Source organism: Caretta caretta, chromosome 21 (assembly GCF_965140235.1).
Source record: "Caretta caretta isolate rCarCar2 chromosome 21, rCarCar1.hap1, whole genome shotgun sequence".
Lineage (NCBI taxonomy): Eukaryota > Metazoa > Chordata > Testudines > Cheloniidae > Caretta > Caretta caretta.
The window spans coordinates 16,488,394-16,514,293 of NC_134226.1; the positions used below are offsets into that span (position 1 = coordinate 16,488,394).

At 45.2% G+C, this 25,900-nt stretch overlaps 1 protein-coding gene across 1 annotated transcript in view; it reads right to left on the reverse strand.

Annotated features, from left to right (window-relative positions):
- Nucleotides 1–25,900, reverse strand: part of IGFN1 (immunoglobulin like and fibronectin type III domain containing 1) — a 46,516-nt gene that overhangs the window by 6,112 nt on the left and 14,504 nt on the right. Inside the window, exons 7-20 of the mRNA XM_048827138.2 lie at nucleotides 25,651–25,698; nucleotides 24,654–24,699; nucleotides 23,939–24,113; nucleotides 23,241–23,354; nucleotides 20,043–20,214; nucleotides 18,738–19,010; nucleotides 15,191–15,334; nucleotides 11,936–12,060; nucleotides 8,964–9,105; nucleotides 7,268–7,564; nucleotides 4,816–5,115; nucleotides 2,930–3,103; nucleotides 1,868–1,996; nucleotides 1,081–1,383 (exon numbers count right to left, since the gene is read on the reverse strand). Of these exons, the coding sequence (XP_048683095.2) occupies nucleotides 1,081–1,383; nucleotides 1,868–1,996; nucleotides 2,930–3,103; nucleotides 4,816–5,115; nucleotides 7,268–7,564; nucleotides 8,964–9,105; nucleotides 11,936–12,060; nucleotides 15,191–15,334; nucleotides 18,738–19,010; nucleotides 20,043–20,214; nucleotides 23,241–23,354; nucleotides 23,939–24,113; nucleotides 24,654–24,699; nucleotides 25,651–25,698 (2,442 nt within the window). The remainder of the gene's footprint in view (nucleotides 1–1,080; nucleotides 1,384–1,867; nucleotides 1,997–2,929; nucleotides 3,104–4,815; nucleotides 5,116–7,267; nucleotides 7,565–8,963; nucleotides 9,106–11,935; nucleotides 12,061–15,190; nucleotides 15,335–18,737; nucleotides 19,011–20,042; nucleotides 20,215–23,240; nucleotides 23,355–23,938; nucleotides 24,114–24,653; nucleotides 24,700–25,650; nucleotides 25,699–25,900) is intronic.

A 25,900-nucleotide genomic window follows, 5' to 3' on the forward strand; every position in this document is an offset into this window, starting at 1 on the left:
GGCAAGGATGTTACAAAAAATGTGACCCTTTTATTGAAAGTTTCCCAGCATCAGGCTAAAAACTGGAATGAACATGGGATCTGGCATATGAGATCAAGTCACTGGTCCATCTGATTTGATATCCCTGCTTTGGCAGTGGCAATGGTTGATGCCTCAGATAAAGGTGAAAAACCTCCATAATACGTTTGACCAATGCTGAACACAAGGTGAAAAATGTCACGCCCTGTGCAATGTAATTAAGCCAGCCTAAGCTCCGGTGTAGACACTGCTAGGTCAATGGGAGAATTCTTTTGTCCACCTCTCGGAGAGATTGGTTTACTACAGCAATGGAAGAACCCCTTCCGTCACTGTAGTCTACACCAGTGGTTCTCAAACTAGGGCCCCGCTTGTTCAGGGAAAGCCCCTGGTGGGCTGGGCCGGTTTGTTTACCTGCTGCGTCCGCAGGTTCGGCCGATCACGGCTCGCAGTGGCTGCGGTTCGCCACTCCAGGCCAATGGGGGCTGCGGGAAGCGGCGCGGGCCGAGGGATGTGCTAGCCGCCCTTCCTGCAGCCCCCATTGGCCTGCAGCAGCGAACTGCGGCCAGTGGGAGCCGCGATCAGCCGAACCTGCGGAAGCAGCAGGTAAAAAAACCGGCCCGGCCCGCCAGGGTCTTTCCCTGAACAAGCGGGGCCCTAGTTTGAGAACCACTGGTCTACACTACGGTGGTGCAGCAGTAGTTCTGCATCTGTGCTGCTGTAGAATTTCTCCTGTAGACATATCCTACGTATCTGAAAAGAGAGAACATTTGAGATGCTGGAATCACAGTGAGCCTCCAATGTGAGTTGTGGTCATCTCAAACTGAACCCTCAATTTTCCTGATTCAATAAGGAATATAGGAGCTAAATTATCGGTGTCCTCCATCTACAGCCTGAGATAATCATCTATAACAGGCTCCTGTGCCCCACAATCCACAGATTGAGTTGTTCCAGCTCAAGGTTCAATCTGAATCTCCAACAGTGACAGCTACCTTTGGATGGAGAGCCCATGATTTGTACCTGTGTGACTATGATATCTTTTCAGGGGCAGCACATTTGACTCACCAATGGGAGGCATGGCTTGGATGCAAGTGTCCAGTGCTATGGCTTCCCCTAGGCCTCCCTCATTGACGGCCCTCACGCGGAGGAAGTACATCTCTCTGGCTTGCAGACCTTTAACTGTACAGGTTGTCAACCCTATGGGGACAGTGTTACAATGGGTCCACTTGAGGCTGTCAGAGGATTTCTTCTCCACCTTGTAGCCCTTGGCAGGCCCCCCTTCCATTGAATCGGGTTTCATCCATGCCAGAGTGATGCTGGTGTAGTCAGTATTGGTCACCTTAAGGTCCCTCACTCTACCAGGAGGCTCTGGGAAGGGAAAGTTTATTTAGACTTCGTTGTCCTAGGATTCCTGCCCCCACCCCTCATTCAGTGCACTGGATAATCCATCCCCAACACGCTTGCACTGGGTATCCATTCAGTCAGGCTCCCTGTAGCATACTGGGAGTTTGTCCCCATCCCTCTGAATTGTACTGGGAATCCTGCTCCCAGCCCCTCTGCAACATGCTGGGAAGCCCACTCTATGTTCCATGCAGCACAGGGGAAACTCACCCACAACCCCTGCAGCACGTTGTGGGGCCAGCACCACATCACCCTCCCCAGCATATTGAGAATACCACCCCACTCCCTGCAGTGAATTCCTAATTTTTTAATATTATTCAAGTATTTTATTCTCCCACACAGACATTTTAAAATACTTAATACACTTTGCTTCCTGGATTCACATACTTCCCCAGATTCATCCCTCTCTCTGCATCCCACACCCAATGGGACAAGTGGACAACCCACTTACTCATGGGATCTCGAGCAAAGACAGGATCGGACGGCGCACTGGCCTCGCCTGTCCCTGCGGCATTGATAGCAGCCACGCGGAATTCATACTGCAGTCCCTCCTTCAGATCTGTCACCATCCACTTCCTGTCTGTGGAAGGAAAAGATAAGGTTCCTCAGTGAGCTCAGGCTCAGATCTGCAGTCCCCTCAGTAGGATATATTGGGACAATAGTTCTGTACATTAATTATACCACATGGAATTGCACAGTATACCACTCTCCTGCCTAGAGGAACACATATGGAGTACCGAAATGCTGTCCCTTTTTCTCCTGTCCTTCCCCACCATTAGCACAAGTCTCTCCCATTGTACTCCCTCCTCCCTTTCAAATTAAATGCCATTTGAGATACTGAGGAAGTAAGAGAAAGAGTAAATAATGCTTTCCTTGCAATGGCAGCCCTTCTAATACAGGAGATATTAAGAACTTGTGTGGATCTGAAAACATCATTGCCATCTATAGGTGAACATGATTTTGAAGCCTTCAGAGATATCAGTTCCATCTCCTTTCCTTCCTTGTCCCTGGAATGTCCCCCCGTTTGCCCAGGTCCCAACTCCATAAGCTAAGAAAGCACTTCCACAACTGAAGTGCAAGGTGCCAGATTGCTGGCCCTCAGTTTATGCACAGAATGGCATAGCCAGGCAGCAACAATGCAAATTTCTCCATTCTTCTGCAGCAGATTTTTATTCACAACCTGGAAAGGAACCACCTCTGGAGGTAAGAAGAGAGTCCCACCTCAGTGGTTTATTCAATATTTGGGCATTCTGCTGAGATACCCAACAATGGTGCCAACTGTGATTTTTGTACTATCAACTCGGACCTGGACTGAGATCACTGATTTGTGTCACCACACAGAAGTCACCCAACATCCATCAGATAGTAAAAACTTTTGGTCACTACCTATCTAAATCATATTTGAAGCAGTGACCTAGAAACGAAAGAGTCAGCATCTCATTAAGCCTTGAGCCATCTAGTCTTCTTGCCTTCTTAGAGTCTTTCAGCCTGTTCCAAGCTTTCAGCTGCTTACCTGTTATTGGTAGGTCAGAGATAGGTATCCAGATGTTGCTGCCTTTCTTGCGTTTCTCAACGATATACCCCAGGATTCTGGAATTGCCTGTTTTGGGAGGTGCTGCCCAGGAGAGTGTTATGGACTCTTTGTTGGCACTGACAATCTGAGGAGGAGCAGGGGGTCCAGGGAAAGCTAGGAAAAGATTAGCCCTTTGTTATTAGCAGGTATTTCTTTTCCATCACATGACAATAATGGGTTCTCAAGGGTTGTTTCTTCCAGGACTCCCCAAATGTGTGTTCAGATGAGACACCTTTTGAAGGTAGAAGGGAGATCTATGACTCAGTCTTCTACTCTCCAGGACAGCTACATGCTGGGAGCCTGGAGGGGGAGCATGTCCAGACTCCTAAGGGTCAAGATATTATGTGTCTTTCATGAATGAGCCCCTCTTGCCAGTGCTTAGAATGACATTGACAGTCTCCAAAGGGAGGCATGTGCCCAATCTTACGGGGAGGGAAGGCCACTGTGATATTATTGTTCCTGAGGGTGGAAACAGGAGTCTTGATTGGCTCCTACTTCCCTCCGCTCCACCCATTATTGGAGGGCGTAACAAGGTGTGTGCTGAGTCAGGAGCTGACTCAACACCCTGTCACTCCAATCCCCATCAGTACATTAATTGGGACCTGACTGAAAGACAGGCCGGTGCCAATTTCTTGAGTAGAGATACAACTGAAGGGCTAATTGGGTGGAAGTAACCCCAGCAGCTGGCCCTGTATAAGCAGACAGGAAGGAAGTGCTAAGGAGAAGAGTAGAGAGCCTGAAGAAAAGCAGGACTGAGTGCTACTAATACCCTGTCTTTTCCCCAGAAGCAAGTGGGGGAAGCTGACTACTGACTGTACACTGTATAAATAACATTGCAGGCTGTGCCCACAGTGGTGGTTAAGAATATTGGGAGATATGGGGATCAGCTGCTATGGCTAGAAAAGATTCTCAGGGGACCACCCCATGACAGACAGCAAAACAACCAGCCATTAATACAACAAAATTGTTTTAAAAGTATCTTGGCACAAAATGTGATTAAAGGGGTGAATAAAAAGGAAGGACAGAGAGAGGGCAGCACGGGTGGATGTGAGGAAGGCAGGCAAAATGAATTAAATGTTTTCCCTACTTGTACTTCCATGTTTGTGCTAAAAGCTCTCTCTAGTATTTGGGTCCACCAGCGACGTTATAGAGTAGAATGACTGTTCTGTACTTAAGGAAATGGCGGGGGAGGGATAGCTCAGTGGTTTGAGCATTGGCCTGCTAAACCCAGGGTTGTGAGTTCAATCCTTGAGGGAGTCATTTAGGGATCTGGGGCAAAAATTGGGGATTGGTCCTGCTTTGAGCAGGGGGTTGGACTAGATGACCTCCTGAGGTCCCTTCCAACCCTGATATTCTATTATTCTAAGTGATACTACTGAATAAAGACACAACCAATGAATGTCCCTTTGGGAGACTCATTTACCTATGGAGTAAATTAAGATAAAAGCTTAGCAGGTTCTCTTTGCAGTGACATGTGGGAACCCTTTCTTTGGATTCAGTCCATGCATGGTTTCCACTGTGGATGTCGCTTCAAGGTTTAGGTTGGATTGTACCCAAAAACCTCAAAGCAGATCTCACTCAGAATCACCAAAATTTGCAAGAAACTTATGGTCTCCATCTGAAACCTTAAATTGGCCCCAGATTCATATGACATCATGTTCACAGTCACTTGACAGTTGAGCCAGGCTTGCAAACCTTCTGTTCAAACTGGACAAAAGTACAGATTTGTAACAAAACCCAAAATGTGAGTTTCACTTGATTTCGGCTTTCATAATAGAAGTCTCACATGGCTATAAGATGTGTTTACACAAAGTTCTTCCTCTTACCTTTGGTTGCAGCCATCACCTCATCTGATTCCAGTGCCTTGCTCTTTCCCTCAGCGTTCACTGCTCGCACCCTGAAGCGATAGCTTTTGTCTTGCCCCACTTTGTTGGTGGTGAAAGTGCTGTTGTCCCTGCTGGTTTCTCCCAACGTTACCCAGGTTTTTCTGCCCACCTGCTGCCTCTCTATGATGTAGTTCTGCACTGGTCTGCCCCCATCATCCTTTGGGGGCTTCCATCGAATGGTTATTCCAGTTGTGGAACTATCCACCACCTCTATGGGTCCGATGGGTTTCTGTGGCTTGTCTGAAAGGAGGAGAAAAACAGGGAGTAAAAGGTCCCACATCTGTTCTTGATATCAGAGGGGTCACTATCTCTCGCTACTCAAACTAGGCAACTCAGTCTCAGTATGTATAGTACTTACAGGGTAGAGCAGCAGAATTAACGCCAGCAAGGTTACTTGAGTAAACATCCATTCATCTACTGATCTAGGAGAGTGTGGCAAGAGGAAAACACTTGCCTCATCCAATTTATAGTTCCAGGATGGTCAAACTTACTGACCCTCCGAGCTGCATATGATAATCTTCAGAAATTCTAGAGCCACAAGACACACACAACCTGCCCCGGAGAGTGGCGCCTGCTGGGGCATGCACAGGGCTTTTGCCTCAATGCATCCCCGTAGGCCTAAAGCCCCGAGACCCCCCTTCCCTCAGGGCAGAAGCCGCTAGTCCCACCACCCCAAGCTCTCCCCCTGCACTCAGTCCGGTAGACCGAGAAAGGGAGGATATGGGGGGCACCACGAGGCACACGTTAACTTTTAAAGAGCCACATGTGGCTCATGAGCTGTGGTTTGGCCACGCCTCCTATAGTTGATCATTCCCATGAATACTGCATCAAAGTCAGACCTGGGTGAAACTCTCATTGACTTCCCATCTCCTTTAGGAGTACAGATGGTTCCAAACTGGAACGATTTACCAACCTCACCCCAAACCTGGGGTGCTCAGGTAAGATGAGACCTGGAGCCGATTTACTTCCACTTTTGGTTTGCAAAAAAACAAAATCCAACGGAGACTCTTCCAAACCAAAGCCAAACACCCCCTTGTTGAGTCCCATTTTTTAATCAAATACAAATGGATGAAACCCAGAACCAGGTAGTCAACAATCCTCTCCTCCACCCTAAATGTAGGTGGTATAGATTAAATGGGATCCAAATCTAAACTAACCCGATTCTGAATTTTGGGTTTCTCCATCTTTGTTTGGGAATCTATTCTACTTTCTGTGCACCTCCATCTTACACAGATATACCATATAGCACCATATTACAGCTGGGAAGTTAACTTGGGCCTATTATTATTGTGAATAGAATGGCAAGATTCCCCTGACAACTTTTAACATTAAATTGCTTTTGTGATCAATAGAGCAGGTTGTACAAGTCAGATATTGAGCTCCATCAGCTCAGAAGGAAATGGCTTTTGCAGAATAATTTACTCTATAATGAGCCAAGTGATCACTACAAACCAGGATCACAAAACCAGAGGAGAAGGACAGAGGAAGGAATATGAGAGAAACTGATTATTTATCTTAGTGATTTATTACCCTTGTGTAATTATTTGGACTTTAATAGGTGCATTTGGGCTAGTTTGCATCTTTAATTAGTACTTTTCTTCTTGGAGAAATGTTTGTTCTTCATTTGACTTTTATATTTAAATTTCTGCAGCTCTCAAGGGGCTGTGTTTCAGTGCAAAAAGATGGATGCATAAGTAAACTGTTTAATTTAGAAAATGAGGGAGATTATCTTTATTTGGCTACTCCATCTGGAAGTCTTTAATCTTCTGTTAATTACTAGGAATGACAAAGCTAAGTCAAGTGATGTAGCATGGTCCTTCCCCAGCAGACCACACTTCTGGTCTCATCAACCTGTTGCTCGGTTGGGAACAAATCCTGCCCCTTTTTCACCGCTGCAGAGAATTCCAGTTGAAGCTAACCCAGTGCAAATCTGCAATGCATGGTTTTCAGGTTTCAGACCCCACATAGGTAAATCAGGATACAGGCTGGGGTGAGCCAATAAAGGAGCAAGGATAGGTCTGGTAGATTTACAACCATGTGGATCCTTTTGCATTTGAGCCTGGAAGTTACTGAGCAGCTCCTGAAGGTGCCAAGTGGCTCAAGTCTCATTAAAATCCATGGGAGCTGCAGGCATTCAACACTTCTGGGAGTTGCTCAGCACCTTGTCTCCTTTTGGTTTATTGTGGATGAGAAGGAAAAGAGTGAGCCCAGCCAGCACTCAGATATTCTTACAAGCAGTGTTCTGTAAAAACACCAATGAAGAGCTCCTTCTGTGTGTGCCATGACTCTAAACTAGTTATCTCTGGAGAATCAGGAAGAGAGATACCAAAAACAACTTACAAGGACTTCCCTCTATGCCCAAGGTGGTGGACTGATATCATGAGACTCTCACCTATCACCTCCAGCTTTAGGCTGGCCTCCAGGGTTCCACTCTCATTCTTCAGCTTCACTTTGTAATCCCCACAGTCCTTCCTGTTGGTGCTGGAGATGGAAAGCCGCGTGAAGCTGTCTGCCTTGTCAATATGGATCCTGGCATCATTCAGGAGCTCATCCCCGTCCCTTAACCACGTTGCTCTGACTGGCTTCCGGCCCTCGAATGGGATTTTAACTATGGCATTCTGCCCTGCCTTGACTATCACAGGCTCCTTCATCAGCTTTTCCAGAAGAGCTTTGTCAACATTTGGAGGATCTAAACATAAAAACTCAGCCATTCATAAATAGAACTGAAAGAGAAAAAGCTTATTTTGAGGGCAGAGCTGCTCTGAATTAACTGCTGCTAAATATTTTCAGCATTATTTAACCTGGTACTATTGGGCCCAATCCCAACAAAAATCACTGGAATTTATCATGTGACAGGTGGGGCTCAGGATCTCACAGGATTTAGATCTTCGGTTTTAGTTGCATACTTACCATATGCTCTGAATCCATACATGCACTGCAGGGTAATTCACCCTGTACAGAACAACAGCACCAGGCCCCACTTATGCCCTCAAAATATAATGTAAGTGAGGCCTAGACTTTGTTCTTGCCCCTGCACTGAGGTGAATTTCATCCAACATGCATAAATTAATTTGGAATTCAGTAAGCATGCATGTGAACTAAGAGACAGTTTTTGATTAAATCAGCTGGTCAAACCTTTGAGATAATGATACAGCACACTTAGAGATGCATATATTATAGAGATGTATTTGCTTGTTTAAGAGTGACATTTTCTTTAATTCTTATGAAGTCTTTTAGGTATAAAATTGTTCACTTTGCAGTGACTAAATCTACCGCTAGCCACTGCCTGTCAGCTGTTTTTTTCTTTTAATTTCCCTGTTTTTCTTTATATTTTCTGCTTTTTTCACCCACCTCCTCATTTCTTTACAAACTAAAATCTGGGATATTAAATGCAATAAACTTTGTTCTTGCAAGATTAAGGCTCCACTATAAATTTGCAATTAGTTAGGAAATGCGCAATCTCCTTCACAAAAATTGGCGTTAGAGCTAAGAATCAAACCCACATCTCTTACATTCCACTTCATTTCTTTAACCACAAGGCCAGCCTTCTAACCAAAATACTGCTTTGTAAGATAATGAATGCATTACATCAGCGGTTCTCAAACTTTAGCAACCTGATGACCCCCATTTTGATTTAAAATTTTTCATTGACCCCCCTACTCCTCCACTCAGTCCCAGGCTCTGCCCACACTCCATCCCTTCCCCCAAGGACCCACCTCACCCCACCCCCACTCCACCCCTACCCCTTCTCTTCCCCGCCTCTTTCCATCCCCTCCCCCGAGCTTGCCCCATCCCTGCTCCTCCCCTTCCCTCCCATCGCCTCCTGCACGCTGCTGAATACCTGTTCCATGGCATGAAGGAGGCACTGTGAGGGAGGGAGAGGAGTTGATCAGCAGGGCTGGCAGCCCTGGACATGACTTGCGGACCCCCTGGAGTACCCTTGTGGACCCCCAGGGGTCCATGGACCCCAATTTGAGAAATTCTGCATTACATTTAAGCACATGCAGGCTAATACATTGCATTAGGAACATGAGCATTCCAGCTGCCTTTTTAACATCGAGGCAATGAAGCAATTTGAACAGACTTGCCTTCAACAAAAATAGATGCTTCAGTTTTGACACCTTCAGCTTCAAATTTATACTTCCCAGCATGACTCTCTTCTACTGTGTCTATCAGTTTGTGGACCAGCCCATATTTTTCAGAAGAGAGTTCATCCAGGCCTGTTAGCTGCTGTGTAAAAGACAGGGAGACATTTTTTCTTTACAGGAACCATCCAATATTTTGGCAGGACAAATGTCAGATGGGACTTTCCGGTTTATTAATATATCCAATATTTTGGCAGGACAAATGTCAGATGGGACTTTCCGGTTTATTAATATGGCTATTCAAAAGAAAGACTGGCCAGCCAAGAAGATAACACACTAGAGCCGACTGGAAAATGACTCTTGAACTTCAATTTTCACACACATCCCTTTTCATCAACATTTTTTGGATTTTTTGGGGGGGCGGGGGGGGAAGGAAAAGAAAATTTGGTCAACATTTTTAATAAAAAAATCATTTTCCATTAAAAATGTTGAACACTTTCTTTTCCTCAGAAAACTGAAAATGCAAACATTTTTGATGAAAATTTATTTATTTATTTTGGTGAAAATTTCCCTTCAGTTGAACTGTCATTTTCCCTCAAAAAAAAAAAAAATAGAATGGAAAAATGTTGACCATCTCTATAAAACACCCCCTCCGATATCACAAACCTGACAATTTTTCTGCCTGGCCAAAGCAAATATTGTGGTCTTCTTGGCTTGCTTGCAATCTTTTCTGGAAACCGGGTAGCACACCAAACGTATCAGCCAAATACAATGGAAGTGCAAAATTTCAAACTATTTGGATGATCAAATGCAGTTCAAAATATTAACAAAAGATACAGGGAAACACTTGCTTTTTTTTTTATTGGGAGACAAAGGGAATTGGACTTGGGAAATAAGAATGCTCGATGTGCCAAATGAAACTGAATACAAAATCCAGGTGTGACAAAGTGGGAATTTCCTGTAGTATTTTTATGAAGCCTCAGTTTTCCCCATATATAGCTTTTCTACTCAGTGGGAGAAAAATGATTAAGTTTGCTCTTGGGGCAAAGAGACATGTGTGGGGGGGTATGCCACTTAGCTGTCTGAGTGGACTGAATGGGTCATTAGAAGGACTGGCTAAGGTCAACCCTTATCAGTGGAAAATCTGAGAAGAACATAGAAAACCCTAAAGGCCATATCATTGACACCTAGCAATCAACACCCAGAGGAAGGAGCTTTCCCCCACCTCTCACCCCTGGGTTTGAACTCAGCATGGACCTACCTGGAAAACAAAGGACTGGGAGGTGACCAAAAGGCAGTAAAGAATTGGTTTCTGGAAGTGGCTGGGAGCTAGCTACGGGGACTGACTAAGGAAGTCAACAGAGCCTGAAAAGGGAGTTAACTACAGCTTGGCTAGCGAATTACTCTGGCTTGACTAAAATGGACTATGCTTTAACTTTCGTTTCTCCATGCTAACCTAAGGACTTCCAGTGCTGTGTTCCTGTTGACTAATATATCCTGCTTTGTTTTGAAAACTCTGCTTGGGTGTCACTACAAATACTTGCTGGGGTGCATTAGTTCCTGAAGGTTGTACAAGACTCCAACCAGGAGTCCACTTCAGTGGGACTCGCTGAGGAGAGCTCATGGTATGAAACAGGAGTGCTGAAACCCAGAGGCTCCAATCTAGGAGGCGGTGAGGCAGCAGGGCAAGTGGGACTCCTTGGAGGTCTGCCACACTGACTGGGTTACTTCAAAAGATGATCTAAAACAGTGGTTCTCAAACTTTTGTACTGGTGACCCCTTTCACACAGCAAGCCTCTGAGTCTGACCCCTCTTATAAATTAAAAACACTTTTTTATATATTTAACACCACTATAAATGCTGGAGGCAAAGCGGGGTTTGGGGTGGAGGCTGACAGCTCACGACTCCCTGAGGGGTCCCGACCCCCAGTTTGAGAACCTCTAGTCTAAAAGCTGGGGTGTAGCACAGATCCTCTGTAGCAACAAGCAGCTCAAAACAGGGTATTTCATAGGAATCAGTTGACTGTCTAGGGTTCCTCAGCTGTGTCCACCATAGCTCATCATTAATCCCCAGGTAAGAGCCTATGTTTTGGTCACCATTGCTTAATTACTATGATATTCTTTGATTATTTAACTGGTAACCCTTCATGTAACCACTGATGGACCAATATATTCCCTACTAAGGGCCTGATCCAAAGTCCATTAAAGTCAATGTGAGTCTTTCCATTGACCTCAGTGGGCTTTGGAGCAGGTCCTAATATATCTAAGCTGTCTCCATTCCTCTCCATCCCTACTTCTAAAACCTGGTTCCATGCCTGGGTCATTTCTCATCTGGACTACTGCAATCTCATCCTCAGTGACCTTGTGACCCAAACCATTCTCCTGCATTGTAATGAGACATTGCATCTAATTTGTCTTATCTTAAGTGGTGCTGAGCATTGATTTCAATGAGCACTGTGGACGGTCCACACCTCTCACAATCATATCTTCAACCTGAAGTTCCTTGGAGAAGGCACCTTGTTTTTCTTTGCATTTCTGAATGCACCTAGTATGTATATGTATTCTAAATAATCAGTAGTGGGGAGAAGAAAGGAGGCTTGTCCCTTCCCTGCCCATGTCAAGGAAAATGAGATGGGAAAAAAACCTCACAATACCCTCCTAGTGTAGATGTGAGAATGCAAATGGCCCTGTGGTGGGACTGGGGAGGAACCCTGCCCAATTCCCCTCGGGAGGCTTGAGCCAAACAGGCTCGGGTGCAATCCCACACAGGTCAGACTCAGTGGCCAGGGAGACTAGTCTGCTGCCTTCCCTTACAGTGGAAACTGGGGCACCACTGCACAGGACCCTGTCTCTCAGCCACATGAAAGTGGGGCAGAGTAAGGAAACACCTTGCCATAATATCGCATGAAAGTTGTAGCCAGCAAGTGAAATAAGTCCTTGGTGTCCCAAGAAAACAGTGAGTTATTGCACCCTTACCTCGAATTCATCTTTAAACCAGATTCCCTCCACCTGATCGTTATTGAGGCTGCAAGACAGCACAGTGGGTTTCCCTTTCTGGGCACTGACATCAGACAACCCTTTGTTGAAATGGCAATGTGATTCTGAACATACAGAGAGGAAAAGAGCCCACATTGGAAATGCACTGACCATTTGTTACACAAGAGAACATACTGGGGGAGTAACATCTGAGAACAAAAATGCCCGTGCAGATGGGAAGAACAGGCAGGCAGCACTCTTATAAAAAGAAGTCCTCCAATAATAATCCCAAAATACAATTGAGCCAGATCCTCAGATGGTGTAAACTGACACTGATTTAATTGAGGTCGTGCTGATATACGTCAACTGAAGATCTGCCAACGTTCTGCATGCAAGTCAAGTCAATATAATGGACAAGTAGATACACTACAAGCTTGATTTCAAGTGTGTTGTATTTAAGTGGGCACACGTATCCCAATCCCTCATTCCCATAAGAAACTCAGCACAAAACCAGAAATATTTGGCATTATAGACCTTATCCACACTGAGTTAAGTAGTCTTTATTTTCATGAGCAGCCTCATTGACTTCAGTGGTGTTAGTCAGATAAGGCCAACTAATATGAGTAAGAGTTTTCTGGGTTGGATTTTATGTGCATTTTCATATAACAGAAAATTTGGCACTGAATGGGTCTCAGGGCTGTAGAAAAATGGAGATCTTTGCACTGGACATCATTAGAAACAATAAAGTAAAAGGATCTGTTTTGAACTACTGGGAGATGGTGAAGAAATATGGACACTTTACTTGAAAAGATATAGAAACTAATTTTTTGTGAACTGGATAATGCCTATTCCTTGTGTGCTTTGAGTCTGTTTATTTCATAGGAAGGAGTTAGAAGGGCTTAGAGGGGGGTTCCAGAGAGATCTCACAATATTTCTAAAGGCTATCATTAATATATACCGGTTCTATCACAAGGATCTCAAGGCACTTTAACAGACAGTTATAAATCTCTGCCCAACCTCCTGGAAGTGGTGAAGTTACTATCTCCATTTAAAGATGTGGAAGCTCAGACAAACATTTTCAAGTCTCCCCTTCCATATGTGTTGAATGCATGGAGCTCCCATCGACTTCAGCTACAAGTTGGGAGCATCAGCACTTCTGTAAATCAGATCCAAGTTAGGCACCCAAAACAGGAGATACCCAAAATCAGTGACCACTTTTAAAAATCTGGGCCTGTGATTTACTTAAGATCACAAAGGAAATTTATGGCACAGTCACAGGTAGAACAGAAAGCCTCCAAGTTCTCAGGCCTAGATCTCAACCACAAGATTATCCTTCTTCTCTAAAATACTAGAGCAATAGCACCATAAAAGCCATCAATGAAAAGTGAATACCCCTTGCTTCATCTTGGAGAAAACCTCCTCTTCTTTTCCAGTCTCTGTTTTTCAAGGTTTCTTCTGCACTTAGTCCCCTGGCATTAAGGCCTGATATCTGTCCTCTTCTGGCATCAGCCTGGACTCCACTATGATGGCCTGACATCTGATCATAACCCAGTGACCCTTCACCATGAACACCTGGCATTCTCCCATCAATGGAGCCATCCTGTAATTTACCTCCTGCACCAACAGCTGCTCCACCAAGGGCAGGATCCCTGCCACAAAGGGAACCCAAGTGTCCTAAACCACCATTACCACCACTGGCAACTGCTCCATCTAAGATGGAATCTCTGCTGTCAAGTGAATCCGTGCCCCAAGCTCCTATGAATGCACCACCAGTACCAGGCCCTGCCCCACCTAGCACTAAACCTTCGCTATGTATGGAATCCAACACACCTGCCCCACCTACTTCAGCACCAGCCCTGGTGCCACCAGACATACCATCCTTGTCAAAGAAAGACTCCATGCCCTCTGGACCACTTATACCAGCACCAGGCCCTGCTCCACTTACCTTACCATCCTTACCATAGAGAGACCCTATGTCTCCTGCACCTGCTGATCCAGCACCGACTCCGCTTAGCATGGCATCCTTGCCAGAGAGAGAACCCATGGTTCCTGCACCTGCTGATCCAGCACCGACTCCGCTTAGCATGGCATCCTTACCATAGAGAGACCCTATGTCTCCTGCACCTGCTGATCCAGCACCGACTCCGCTTAGCATGGCATCCTTGCCAGAGAGAGAACCCATGGTTCCTGCACCTGCTGATCCAGCACCGACTCCGCTTAGCATGGCATCCTTACCATAGAGAGACCCTATGTCTCCTGCACCTGCTGATCCAGCACCAACTCCGCTTAGCATGGCATCCTTGCCAGAGAGAGAACCCATGGTTCCTGCACCTGCTGATCCAGCACTGACTCCGCTTAGCATGGCATCCTTGCCAGAGAGAGAACCCATGGTTCCTGCACCTGCTGATCCAGCACCGACTCCGCTTAGCATGGCATCCTTGCCAGAGAGAGAACCCATGGTTCCTGCACCTGCTAATCCAGCAGCAGCTCCACCAACACCATGTCCACCTAAAATAGGATCCTTACCATAGAGAGAGTCTATCCTTCCTGCACTATCTAAACCAGTACCAGCTCCACCTAGCATAGCATCTTTACCACAGAGATAGCCCTCACCCCTTGAGTCACCTAAACCAGCACTGTGCATACCATTCTTGCCACAGAGAGCACCCGTCAGACCCCCTGCTCTTCCTAATCCAGCATCAGCTCCACCAGATATAGCATCCTTTCCTGAAAGAGTTTCCATCCTCCCTGGGCTACTTACACCAGCACCAAAACCATCCGCCCCGGAGCCAGCTCCACCTATCATTCCATTCTTACCATAGAGAGACACCCCGCCCCCCGCACCACCAAAACCACTCCCAGCCCCAGCCCCAGCAGCACCAGCTCCACCTAGCATACCGTCATTACCATAGAGAGACCCTATGGCCCCTGGACTACCTAAATCATCACCACCAACACCAGTACCAGCCCCATCTCCACCTAGCCCACGATCCTTACCACCGGGAGACCTCATTCCTCCTGCACCACCTAAACGAGCACTGGTACCACCAATCTCAGCCTCATCTCCACCAGCCACAGCCCCAACTGCACCTAGCATACCGTCCTTACCACAGAGAGACTTCCTACCACATGCATCGCCTAGACCAGCGTCATGAGCGCCAGCCCCAGCAAGCATATCATCCTCATCATAAAAAGACTGTATGCCTCCTGCGCCTCTTAATCCAGCACTGGTTCCACCTTTCATACCATCCTTACCACAGAGGGAGCCCATGCCCCCTGCACCACCTGAGCCAGCACCGCCACCATCAAATGCACCCATGCCTCCAGCACCGTCTAGTCCAGCACCAACACTGGCTCCACCTAGCATAACATCCTTGCCATAGAGGGAGCCTGCACCACCTAGACCAGCGAGATCAGCGAGACCAGCACCCGCTCCCCCTAGCATGGCATCCTCACCACAGAGAGAACCCGTGCCCCCTGCACTACCTAGTCCAGCACCAGAACCACCCGCTCCCCCTAGCATGCCATCCTCACCAAAGAGGGAACTTGTGCCCCCTGCATCACCTGAGCCAGCACCACCAACATCAGAGGCACCTAGTATGGCATCTCTGTCACCAAGAGCACCCATGGCTCCAGCACCATCTAGATGGTCTCCAGCACCAACACTGGCTCCAAGTAGCATACCATCCTTGCCATAGAGGGATCCTACACTCCCTGCTCCTCCTAACCCAGCACCACCAATGTTCGCACCGCCTTCCATGCCATGGAGAGATCCCAATTCTCCTGAGCCTCCTAACCTAGCACCAGCACCACCAAGCATGGAATCTCTACCATCTAAAGAACCCAACCCTCCTGCTCCCCCTAATCCGCCACCAGAACCAGCTCCACCCAGCATAGACTCCTCGCCATAAAAAGAATGCAGATCCCCTTCTACTATTGCACTACCAATACCAGCTCCACCTAACTTCAAGTCTTGCCCATGAATCTTTCCTAAACGTCCACATTCACTACTAGCCAAACCAAATTTATTCCCATTTGCCACTGAAACTCCATCTGTGCCTGCTCCAGAAAACTGGCCTTTCCCCATTCTTCCATCCTTCCCCACCCTTCCAGTTAGCCTATCTTGTCCCAAAGATCCATGTTGCCAATCAACATCCATTGAGGAGCCATAGAGGTCTCGACTACCATCTTGGTTACTTCCATACTGGCCATCTTTGCCCATTCTGGTGCTTTTAAGGTGGTTTTGATTCCCAAGGCCTTCTCCCTGTAGAAGTTCCTTAGCACCTTCTTCATCTAGTAACATGGACTTATCTGTCTGCCATCCAGTTTTATCTGTTCCATCTCCTTCAGTTTGTCTGCTCTTTCCTCTGGCAGCTGCATTGTGGACACATTGTTCGTTGATTGGAGAAGAAGCCATTCACAGGAAAGAAAAGACAAAAGCAATAGGAACAGTGAATAAAAATCTCACATAACACTGCAGCCACCAAATGAAATATCATGCCACTGTAATGAGAAATGTATGAAAGGGATGAAAATGAGAGCATTCAATTTTGCACTACGATTTTTATGATTTCATTCCAGGACATTTCACAATACAGAAATTTAATTTTTTGCACAGAGGACATTTTCACACCCAGAATATATAAAACTCAAAATCTTGCATGTTTCCAATGGAAGTTTCAGTCAGAATTTTATGTTTCTCAGACAAAAACCAACATTTTAAGTAGAAATGGGTCTGTTCTCACTCCAAAAAGAGACTTAAAGCTGACATGAAAGACAGTGCAACTTTTGCAGCTCCATTTTGTAAATTTCAGAATGAAATGGTAGTTTACAGAGTTTTGTTTCAATTATTTTACCCACCAAGCTTTTCTTATTTACTCATTTAGTTAAATGCATATAAAGGGTGCCTAACTTGTATGTGATAGGCATCCCTGACAAAACTTAAAACATATATCCTCCCCTTCAAACAATGCCATACCCTCACAATCACAGTTCCCTCCCATTTTCATATGTGCCCTGATGCTCATCAGATTCAGGTTAGTTTGCATCATGGGAAGAGTGGAAGGGCCCTGAGAGAGATAGTCTCTCAACATTTTATTTTGGGGGTGAAGCAGTGTTTAGCCTGAGGATGGGCAGAGCCAAAGCCACATCTAGCTTTTCATCCACTGGGGGATGCTGTGGTTTTCAGAAGTACAGAGATAGCTGTTGCTGAGAGGGAAAGGGGCCCATTGAAAGTAAACAAGAAAGTCCGTTATGGCAGTTGGAGACGAACATTCCATGCCCCTCCCGACTCTCCTCTGCTGAGGAGCAGAGACCTCCTCAGGGAACTTACACAGGGGAGTCTAAACACACCAGTGGGACAGCCAGTAAATGGAGACAATCAGAGTCCTCTTACAGGAGTTTGCATGGAGCCAGCAGTGACTGGCAGCAGCCAGCAGCCACGGGTAGTGGGCCAGCACAGACTCACAAAGATCAGTGTTGGCCAAGAGACACCCAGAGGATACCAGCAATAGCTAGCAGCCATCTTAGGCCACCTGGGGGTTGATAGCAAACCTGATTGATCCTAAAGCCATTTTAGGGAGGCCCTGTCTCAGTAGCTCCAGCCTAGAGGTGTAGTGGGGCTGGAGCGAAAGGCCACTTCTGGCTGAATGTGTATCTATGGCAAGTTTAACAGGAAGCCTTCCCTGCAGACTAACCCCTGGCTCTCTGCTGGAGGGGTTTGTCCATCATCACTCAACAAGAGGAGCTGCTTTGAGGGAGGTCTAAGTAAAATAGCTGAAAACACTATCCAGGTATCCTGAGGTAGCCTTAAACCTTGAAGAGGCCTGGCTCTAACTAGGTAATGGAGCCTATCAGATTAGGAAGGATCAGTCATCAGTCAACCCCACAGTTCCTGTCATGAGAGGCTGAGGGGATACCATGGACACAAAGGCAACTTCTCCCTTGTACCCATCCCTCTCATACCCATCCCTCTCCTGAATTCAACAAAAAGATCACATACCCAGTGGCTAACAATCCCCACCATACTCCAAAGTACAGGGCCTACTAGTTGAACTGCAGGTTTGGGGCCCTGACCCTCTAAATTTCCCACCCAAGGAGTAAAGACTCCAGCCCTATATATAGGTTAATATTTACTTAAAGTGTAGTTGTTCCTTAGGTAAGTTAAATAAGGATGTACACTACCAATTGTAAATATGGTTAACAGGCCAGAGGTCTGGGGGTTCAACTTTCCTCATCTGGTCCCAGTTGGGTTGAAGGTCAGCAACTTAATGAGGACAACAGATAGTTGATTTGGATAGCCTAATTAAGAGGACCCTACTTTAGAAATAGCAGCACTTGAATAGGAATAGTAGAGTTTCAGGTCAGAAAGGATATTTGTGATCATCTTGTCTGATCTATTGTGTAACACAGGCCAAAAATTTTCACCCTGTAATTTCTTCATCAAGTTCCTATATTGCGGTGGAGTTGGAGTGTATTTTTAAGAGAGATCCAGTCTTGATTTAAAATCTCCAAGTGATGGAGAATCCATCTTATGGCAATAGGGGAAATGAGAGCTTGCAGGTTTTGTCAGTGTTCATAAGGAGGGGAGTTATTGTCTGATTGTCATAGTCCTACTGAAGAGGAAGGCTGAAGTTACTTTCTAACCTGCTTCCTACTTTCCCAGATAGCACTCCAGAGCCACCAGCTTAACAATCAACTCCCAACAGCAATCCATGTCTAACGGCAGGCCACCTGGTGACAAAGTTAGGTCCACCATAAGAAAGCAAAACTGAAGCTAAGGGAAGAATAGAGTGTTACTCACATTCCACCTCCAGCCATGCACTAGAGGAGCAGATTCTTATATCGAGGGTGTAAGTCCCTTTGTCAGTGAGCTGTGTGTTTTTAATCACCAGCTGGTGGGTCAGGCCATCAGGAGAGATGGAGATTTTGTACTTGTCACTCTTCTCAATGGGATGTTTTCTATACAGCCACATGGCATCATAGCAGGGGCTATATAGGCTGCATTCAAAGATGGCATTTCCTTGCTCATGGCAGTGCACTTCACTAAGCAAGCGTCGGAATCCCACAGGAATGACTGCAATGGCAAATCAAGGGCTATTAGTCATGTAACAGATTCTCCGTGACAGGCAGCTCAGGTCTTTCAGGGAGAAAAGCTATGCTGGAGCCTAGGAAAGTCTCCTACACTCTGGGAGGCTGTGAGAAGAGTGTGTTACATGCCCCCTAAAATGACCCTCCCTTCTATTATATTTTATACAAGAAATATACAAAAACATATCTTGAAGCAAAGTAATGTTGTTTCCCTCCTATTGGAGGCCACTATGGAAAGTTACAGTGGGACAGCTGCCACTTCCAGTCCCTCTGCAAATCTTGGATGGGATGGCTCATTTCCCTACAAGGACCAAAAAAGGAACAGCCCACTTCTATATCCAATGACCAGGGTGGGGTAGCGCCCATTCCCTTATAATGGAACGTGGTCTCTCCAAGTTAGGATTGAGGGCCATTGTTAGGAAAATGTGGGTGAAGGAGTTGCTTGACTCACTAGGACTAAATGTGGATGGATGGATGGATGAAAGAAAATTTGAAGTCAGCAAGCTTTTGCGCTGGCAGAAAGAACAGTTACCCGGAGATGTACGCCTTAGTCTACTTGTGAGTGGTACAGGAATATATTTTTTTTTACTTAACTAGGTACCTATACCTTATCACTGTGGTGTCTGAGCAGTTCACAATCATTCATGGACTTTTAGCCTCACAACATCCCTTTGACAAAGAGGATTATTATCCCCATTTTACAGAAGGGGAACTGAGGCACAGGATAAATTAAGAGTCAAGCCCAAAGTCATATAAGAAGTCTGTGCTGAACTGAGAATTGAACCCATTGATCCTAAAACCTAATCCAGTGTCCTGTCCACATGACCACCTTTCCTACCCTTTCTCTCTTTGACACAAGTATATTATTAGAGAGTAAGAGCCTTTGCCTGCATAGACTTCAGTGGCTATTGGTTTCCACTGCTGAGTTTGAAATTTAGTCCCAGATTAGATTTCCCATCTGCAATGGGTTCTTATCACATCCTGGCAAAGTGCATGTTTATAAAGCTCAGGTCCCTACAGTCAGCTTCTAGCTCAGTTGAGAAGACATCCACATCTTCCACTTTGATCTGGTACACGCCAGCATCTTCCAGCTGCAGGTGGTTGATGGTGAAGTTGTACTTTTTCCCTGCCTGCCTCAGACAGTGCTTTACTTTGTCATCGTTGAATCCATAATTGATCAGCTGGCCATCCTAAAGGGAGAAAAGAGGCAATTTGCTGAGTTAGAGCAATGCACTTGTTTAAATGGAAAGACATTAAATGGGTTTAAAGCACCAACCCAAGACTACCTGAATTCCTAAGTGCAATATGTTAAATGTGCAACACTCGGTTTCTAGCATACGGGACCCCAGAGGTCCAAATCCCTTCAAACACATTATGCCAAATTCATCCCTGGTACAACTCCATTTATGTCAATGAGTTATACCAGGGATGGCTGAGAACATAAGAATGGCCATATTGGGCCAGAGCAATGGTTCATCTAGCACAGTATCCTGTCTTCCAAAAGTGGCTAATGTTTCAAAGGGAATGAACAGAAGAGGGCAATTGTCAAGTGATCCATCCTCTGTTGTCCACTTCCAGCATCTGGCAGTCAGAGGCTTACGGATATCCAGAGCATGGTGTTGCATCCCTGACCATCTTGGCTAATAGCCACTGATGGACCTATCTTCCAGGAACTTATCTAATTCTTTTTTTAATCCAGTTATATTTCTGGCTTTCACACATCCCTTGGCAACGAGTTCCACCGGTTGGCTGTGCCTTGTGTGAAGAAATACTTCCTTTTGTTTATTTTAAACTGGCTGCCTATTAATTTCATGGGGTGACCCCTGGTTCTTGTGTTATGTGAAGGGGCAAATAACACTTCCCTGGTCACTTTCTCCGCACCAGTCATGATTTTATAGACCTCGATCGTATCCCCCTGTCGTTGTCTCTTTTCCAAGCTGAAAAGTCCCAGTCTTTTTAATCTCGTCTCATACGGAAGCTGGTCCACATCCTTAATCATTTTTGTTGTCCTTCTCTCTACCTTTTCCATTTCTAATAAATCTTCTTTGAGATGGGGTAAGCAGAACCGCTCACAGTACTCAAGGTGTGGGTGTACCATGGATTTATACAGTGGCATTATGATATTTACTGTTTTATTATCTAGCCTTTTCCTAACAGTTCCTAACATTCTGTTAGCTTTTTGACTGCTGCTGCACATTGAATGGATATTTTCAGAGAATTATCCAAAATGACTCCAAGATCTCTCTCTTGACCGGTAATTGCTAATCTAGACCCCCATCATTTTATATGTATACTTCAGATTATGTTTTACAATATGTATTACTTTAAGTTTGCATTTATCAACACTGAATTTCATCTGCCATTTTGTTGCCCAGTCACCCAGTTTAGTAAGATCCCTTTGTAACTCTTTACAGTCAGCTTTGGACTTAAGATCTTGACTAATTTTGTATCATCTGCAAATTTTGCCATCTCACTGTTTATCCCTTTTCCCGATCATTTATGAATATGTTGAACAGCACTGGTCCCAGTACATATCCCTAGGGGACTCAGCTATTTACCTCTCTTCATTCTGAAAACTGACCATTTATTCCTACCCTTCCCTCCCCACCAACTTTTAACCAGTTACTGATCTATGAGAGGACCTTCTGTCTTATCCCAGGACTGCTTGGTTTGCTTAAGAGCATTTGGTGAAGCACCTTGTCAAAGTTTTTTTGGAAAGTCCAAGTACACTATATCCACTGGATCACCTTTGTCCACATATTTGTTGGCCCTATAGCCTATTATTGCTGATAATGGGCAGTTGCTGCTCATTGCTTATGAAAACTGACTTCACAATGAGCCCTGTACAGAACTCTCTTAAACGTAGGGTGACCTGACAGCAAATGTGAAAAATTGGGACTGGGGTGGGGGGAGGTGGGGGTAATAGGAGCCCATATAAGAAAAACACCCAAAAACCAGGACTGTCCCTATAAAATCAGGACATCTGGTCACCCTACTTAAATGAGGAAAAAACATTTATTTGCCTAATTCACATGGCGTTTTGAGGTTTAATTAGTTTCTTTTTGTAGCTTTGAAGATGTAAATGCTCAGGGTGCTTAGATGCTCTCCTAATGTGGATGGAATAGCTTGCGATCAAACTGCCTTCCAATCTGTGATTTTACTCACCATCTCCGCTACCACTTGTGGCTGCACGGACCACTTCCCCACCCATTTGTTTCATAGCTTCACAGAGTTTAAGGGCAGAAGGGACCATTAGTTCATCTAGTCTGACTTCGTCTATAACATAGGCCAGAGAATTTCCCCCAGTTATCGCTGTGTTGAGTCCAGTAACTTGTGTTTGGCTAAAGCATATCTTCCAAAAAGACACACAGTCTTGATCTGAAGACTTCAAGAAATGAAGAATCCACCACTTCCTTTGGTAGTTTGTTGCAACTGTTAATCACGCTCGCTGTTAAAAATGTGCGCAGTATACAGAGGTAAACCCACCTCGCTACTACTGTTCACCACTCCTTGCTCATACAGCCAAAGATCCCATTAGCTGTTTTTAATGCACTGAGAGTTCATTTGGCACTGCATAAATGTCTCTAAAACAGCTATAAAAACTGCTTACATAGGAAAGGCATATTAGGAAAATACTTAATGTAGTTTTAGCTGTTTCTGAATGCAATGTAGCAGCAGGAAATGAGGAAGAGGACTCAGCACCATGCGATCATCCTGCTGTTCATAAATCACCTGCACCACCAATGATCTATTGACCATGGCTGTGAAATTCTGTAACTAGGTGTATTTTTTAATTTCCTTCAGAGTCCTCTTTGATAGAAGACAAATTAGACAGGGACACAATGCCCATCAAAATGAATGAGACTAATCTGAATTTGCTGATTTGAGACTGCAGGGATCAATTTATTGCCTGTGGGGTTCTTGAATTTCCATGGAGGACCGTGATGGACTTGAATATTCCATCTTTATTGTAACCCCTTCATCTTCTGCACTTCAGGTCTCATGCCACATCTACCAGCAGAGGACAACTGGATGGGACTCCCACTTCAATTATGGTCCTTAATCAATCAAAGGAGTTGCTATTGAGAGACACATTATAAAGCAATTCGTACACACTCAGTTGCTGCACAGTGAATCAGGCATGTTCTGAGTCAGATCTAAGTGACCGTTGTAATCTCAGCATGGCTTGATCTCGCCACTCCTTCTCCCACCTTACCTTGTACAGGTAAATTCTGCTCTCAGGATTTTTCAGGTCCATCTCTAGATGGAATGTAGCATTCCCCTCCTTATTGACCTTGATGTGCTTGAGGTTTGTGACACTGTAGATATACTGTGAAGGACAGACACAAGCACATGGTATAGGATAGGGCTGGCTTTGGTAGATTTTCCATTAGATTGTCAAAATGGTGTGGAACCTACTTTACCCACCACTGTATCAGCGTAGCAAAAGGAACAGCACTAGCCCTCCACTTTTTGCTGCTTTAGGCAAGCTGGATAGTACCCAGCAGCCCCCTGGTCACTCATACACAAAGCAGACACTATTGGTCCAATTTTCAAATATGGTTGTCTGTATCGGTTGACCTAATTCTACATTTGAGTGTGTAAATCAGCACAAGCTGCACAGGCACCCAAATACAAAATTCAGCACCCAGGTTTTAAAAAATGGGCTCCCTAGTACCAATTCCACCAATACCTTGCAAAGTGAAGTCCACTGAAATTACAGGAGTTACACACAGGTCAGGCTGGAATTGAGCCTTCTTTGTTGTATTGCTGCTAATGTTTTGCTGTCCTTGGGTAAAATGTTCAAAAGCATGTAAGTGACTTAGGAGCTTAAATCCCATTTTCTAAAGTGATTTAGGCCCAGAAGAGCTTACGTCTAACTGAAATCCAATGGTTTTTCAAGCTTTGTCTTACCTGTTGTTGCTTGTCCTCTCTGTCCTTCCTCATCTGCTGAAGCTTCCTCAGCATCCCACGGAAGTCAACAATCCCATACTTTAAACAGATTTTCTCATAATCCTTCCTATCGGCATTCAGCAGCAGCTGCCAGACCTGTTCCATGTCAACTTCCTTCTGTGCAGGTAGTGGAGTTCTAAGGAACAGTCAAAGGAGGAGAATCTGGGAGTTTAGATAGGCAACGGGGAGCACCTCTTTCCTCTTAATTTACCCCTCTTTCATTCTTCATCTCCACCCTTTCTGGAGGTCATATCCACCAGCGGATGAAGACTAGACAGGATGGGAATCTTTCTGAGACACACTGATGCTGCTCCTTAATTGGCCAGAGGTGTTACTGTTGGGATACAGGCAACATGTCTCTGTACCTTTTTCAGCCATTTCCCCAATAAGTTCAGAGTGAGCTAAAATGCAGGAGCAGAAGAGACAGAAGATTCCACAAGGCAAACTTTGTGAGACAAGATAGCATCAGCAGCACAGCCCTGTAGGTGCCTCCTACTGGAGAGCGCTGGGACCTCAGCCCCAGAGCCAGTAGCAGAGCACCTCCTACGTGGTGACTCCAGACAAACAGAAGCAGGTAGTGTTGCCCGGATGATCTGTGAAGGGTGGATAGTCACCCCTGCCACAAAGGTGAAACAAGTATCTTTTATGACACTGGTCTTGCCCCGGGGCCACTCACCGCTTCCTTAATATTTTCCTGAAGTCCTGCAACTCTTTCTTCAGGTCTGTAAGAAAAAGAAATGGCAGGATGTGAAAATGGAGTCACCCAACAGGATGTAACACAGAACCAAAAAGAGCTTTAGAAAAACTAAGGCCACCATGATGCAAAGTGGCCACTAATAGGTGTCCAAATTGAGACATCTTAGGCTACTTCTGAAAATTTAGCTGAAAACGCACTATTGCAGCTAAATGGTGAGCTGTCTTTTAGATACCCTTTAGTCCCTCTAGCGCACCCTTTAGGTGAAGGCCTGTCTTCCTCTCACTTTTCCCACAGTCCAACCACTCTGGGACTGGATCTCTGGGTGGCAACCCATTAACACAACAGGTCCAACTGGGCTTGGCACCTATAAACCATTTTTCTCTTGGGGCTTGTGACCTGCACCTGATTAAAGTGACTCAAAAACAGCTTCTTCAGAAACAAAGCGTTATTTATTCACCCGTAACAAGCAGAGAAAAGGGACAAAACAACAAAAGGCCTATACACCTGTGTCTTACCTAAACTTTATTCTTTTCTTGTAAGTTTTGGGTAAGTTCCACTTGGCTCAGACACCCCTTTTCCTGAGAAAGACAGACAGCTCCTGAAGCATTCTCTGTCTCTCTCTGTCAAAGATCCATCTCCAGCCTCTACTGCCTGCTCAATCCCCCTTCCTTTCTACGCCAGGAACTTTAATAGTTTAATATCCCCTTTGATCCCAGATGTGGGCCTGAGAAAAATAAACCTTGCTAGCGGAGTTGGAGTCAGACAAGTGGACATTCTCTTATTATTAGCTTCCCCACTGTTTCTCTCTGATGGTACCTTTTCTTTGCCATTGTTCTATTTCTTGTTTGTTTCCCCTAATAGTCTCCTTTGATTCTCCTTCTTGCAGCCAGGCTGGATAATATCAAGCAGGTTAACTGAAGTGCATATGATATTCATAAAACATAATACAGATAGCTCTCTTGTTCTCCACACTTACCCTCCTGAGGCTCAGTGGGGAATGGTTTTGTTGTTTTCTTGAAACTAACTGATGAGTTGGGAGAGGAGACAGAGCAAAGAAAGAAAAGAAATAAAAATCATTAGGTAACCGTGATAATAATACTAACAAGCTTTAATACTTATACAAGTGTCTTCCATCCCCGGATCTCTAATCAGTGAAAGTCACAGGGAAATCCTAGCCTGGATTTGTGTGTCCACGTGTCATGAATTCCCAATAACTCCCAGTTATT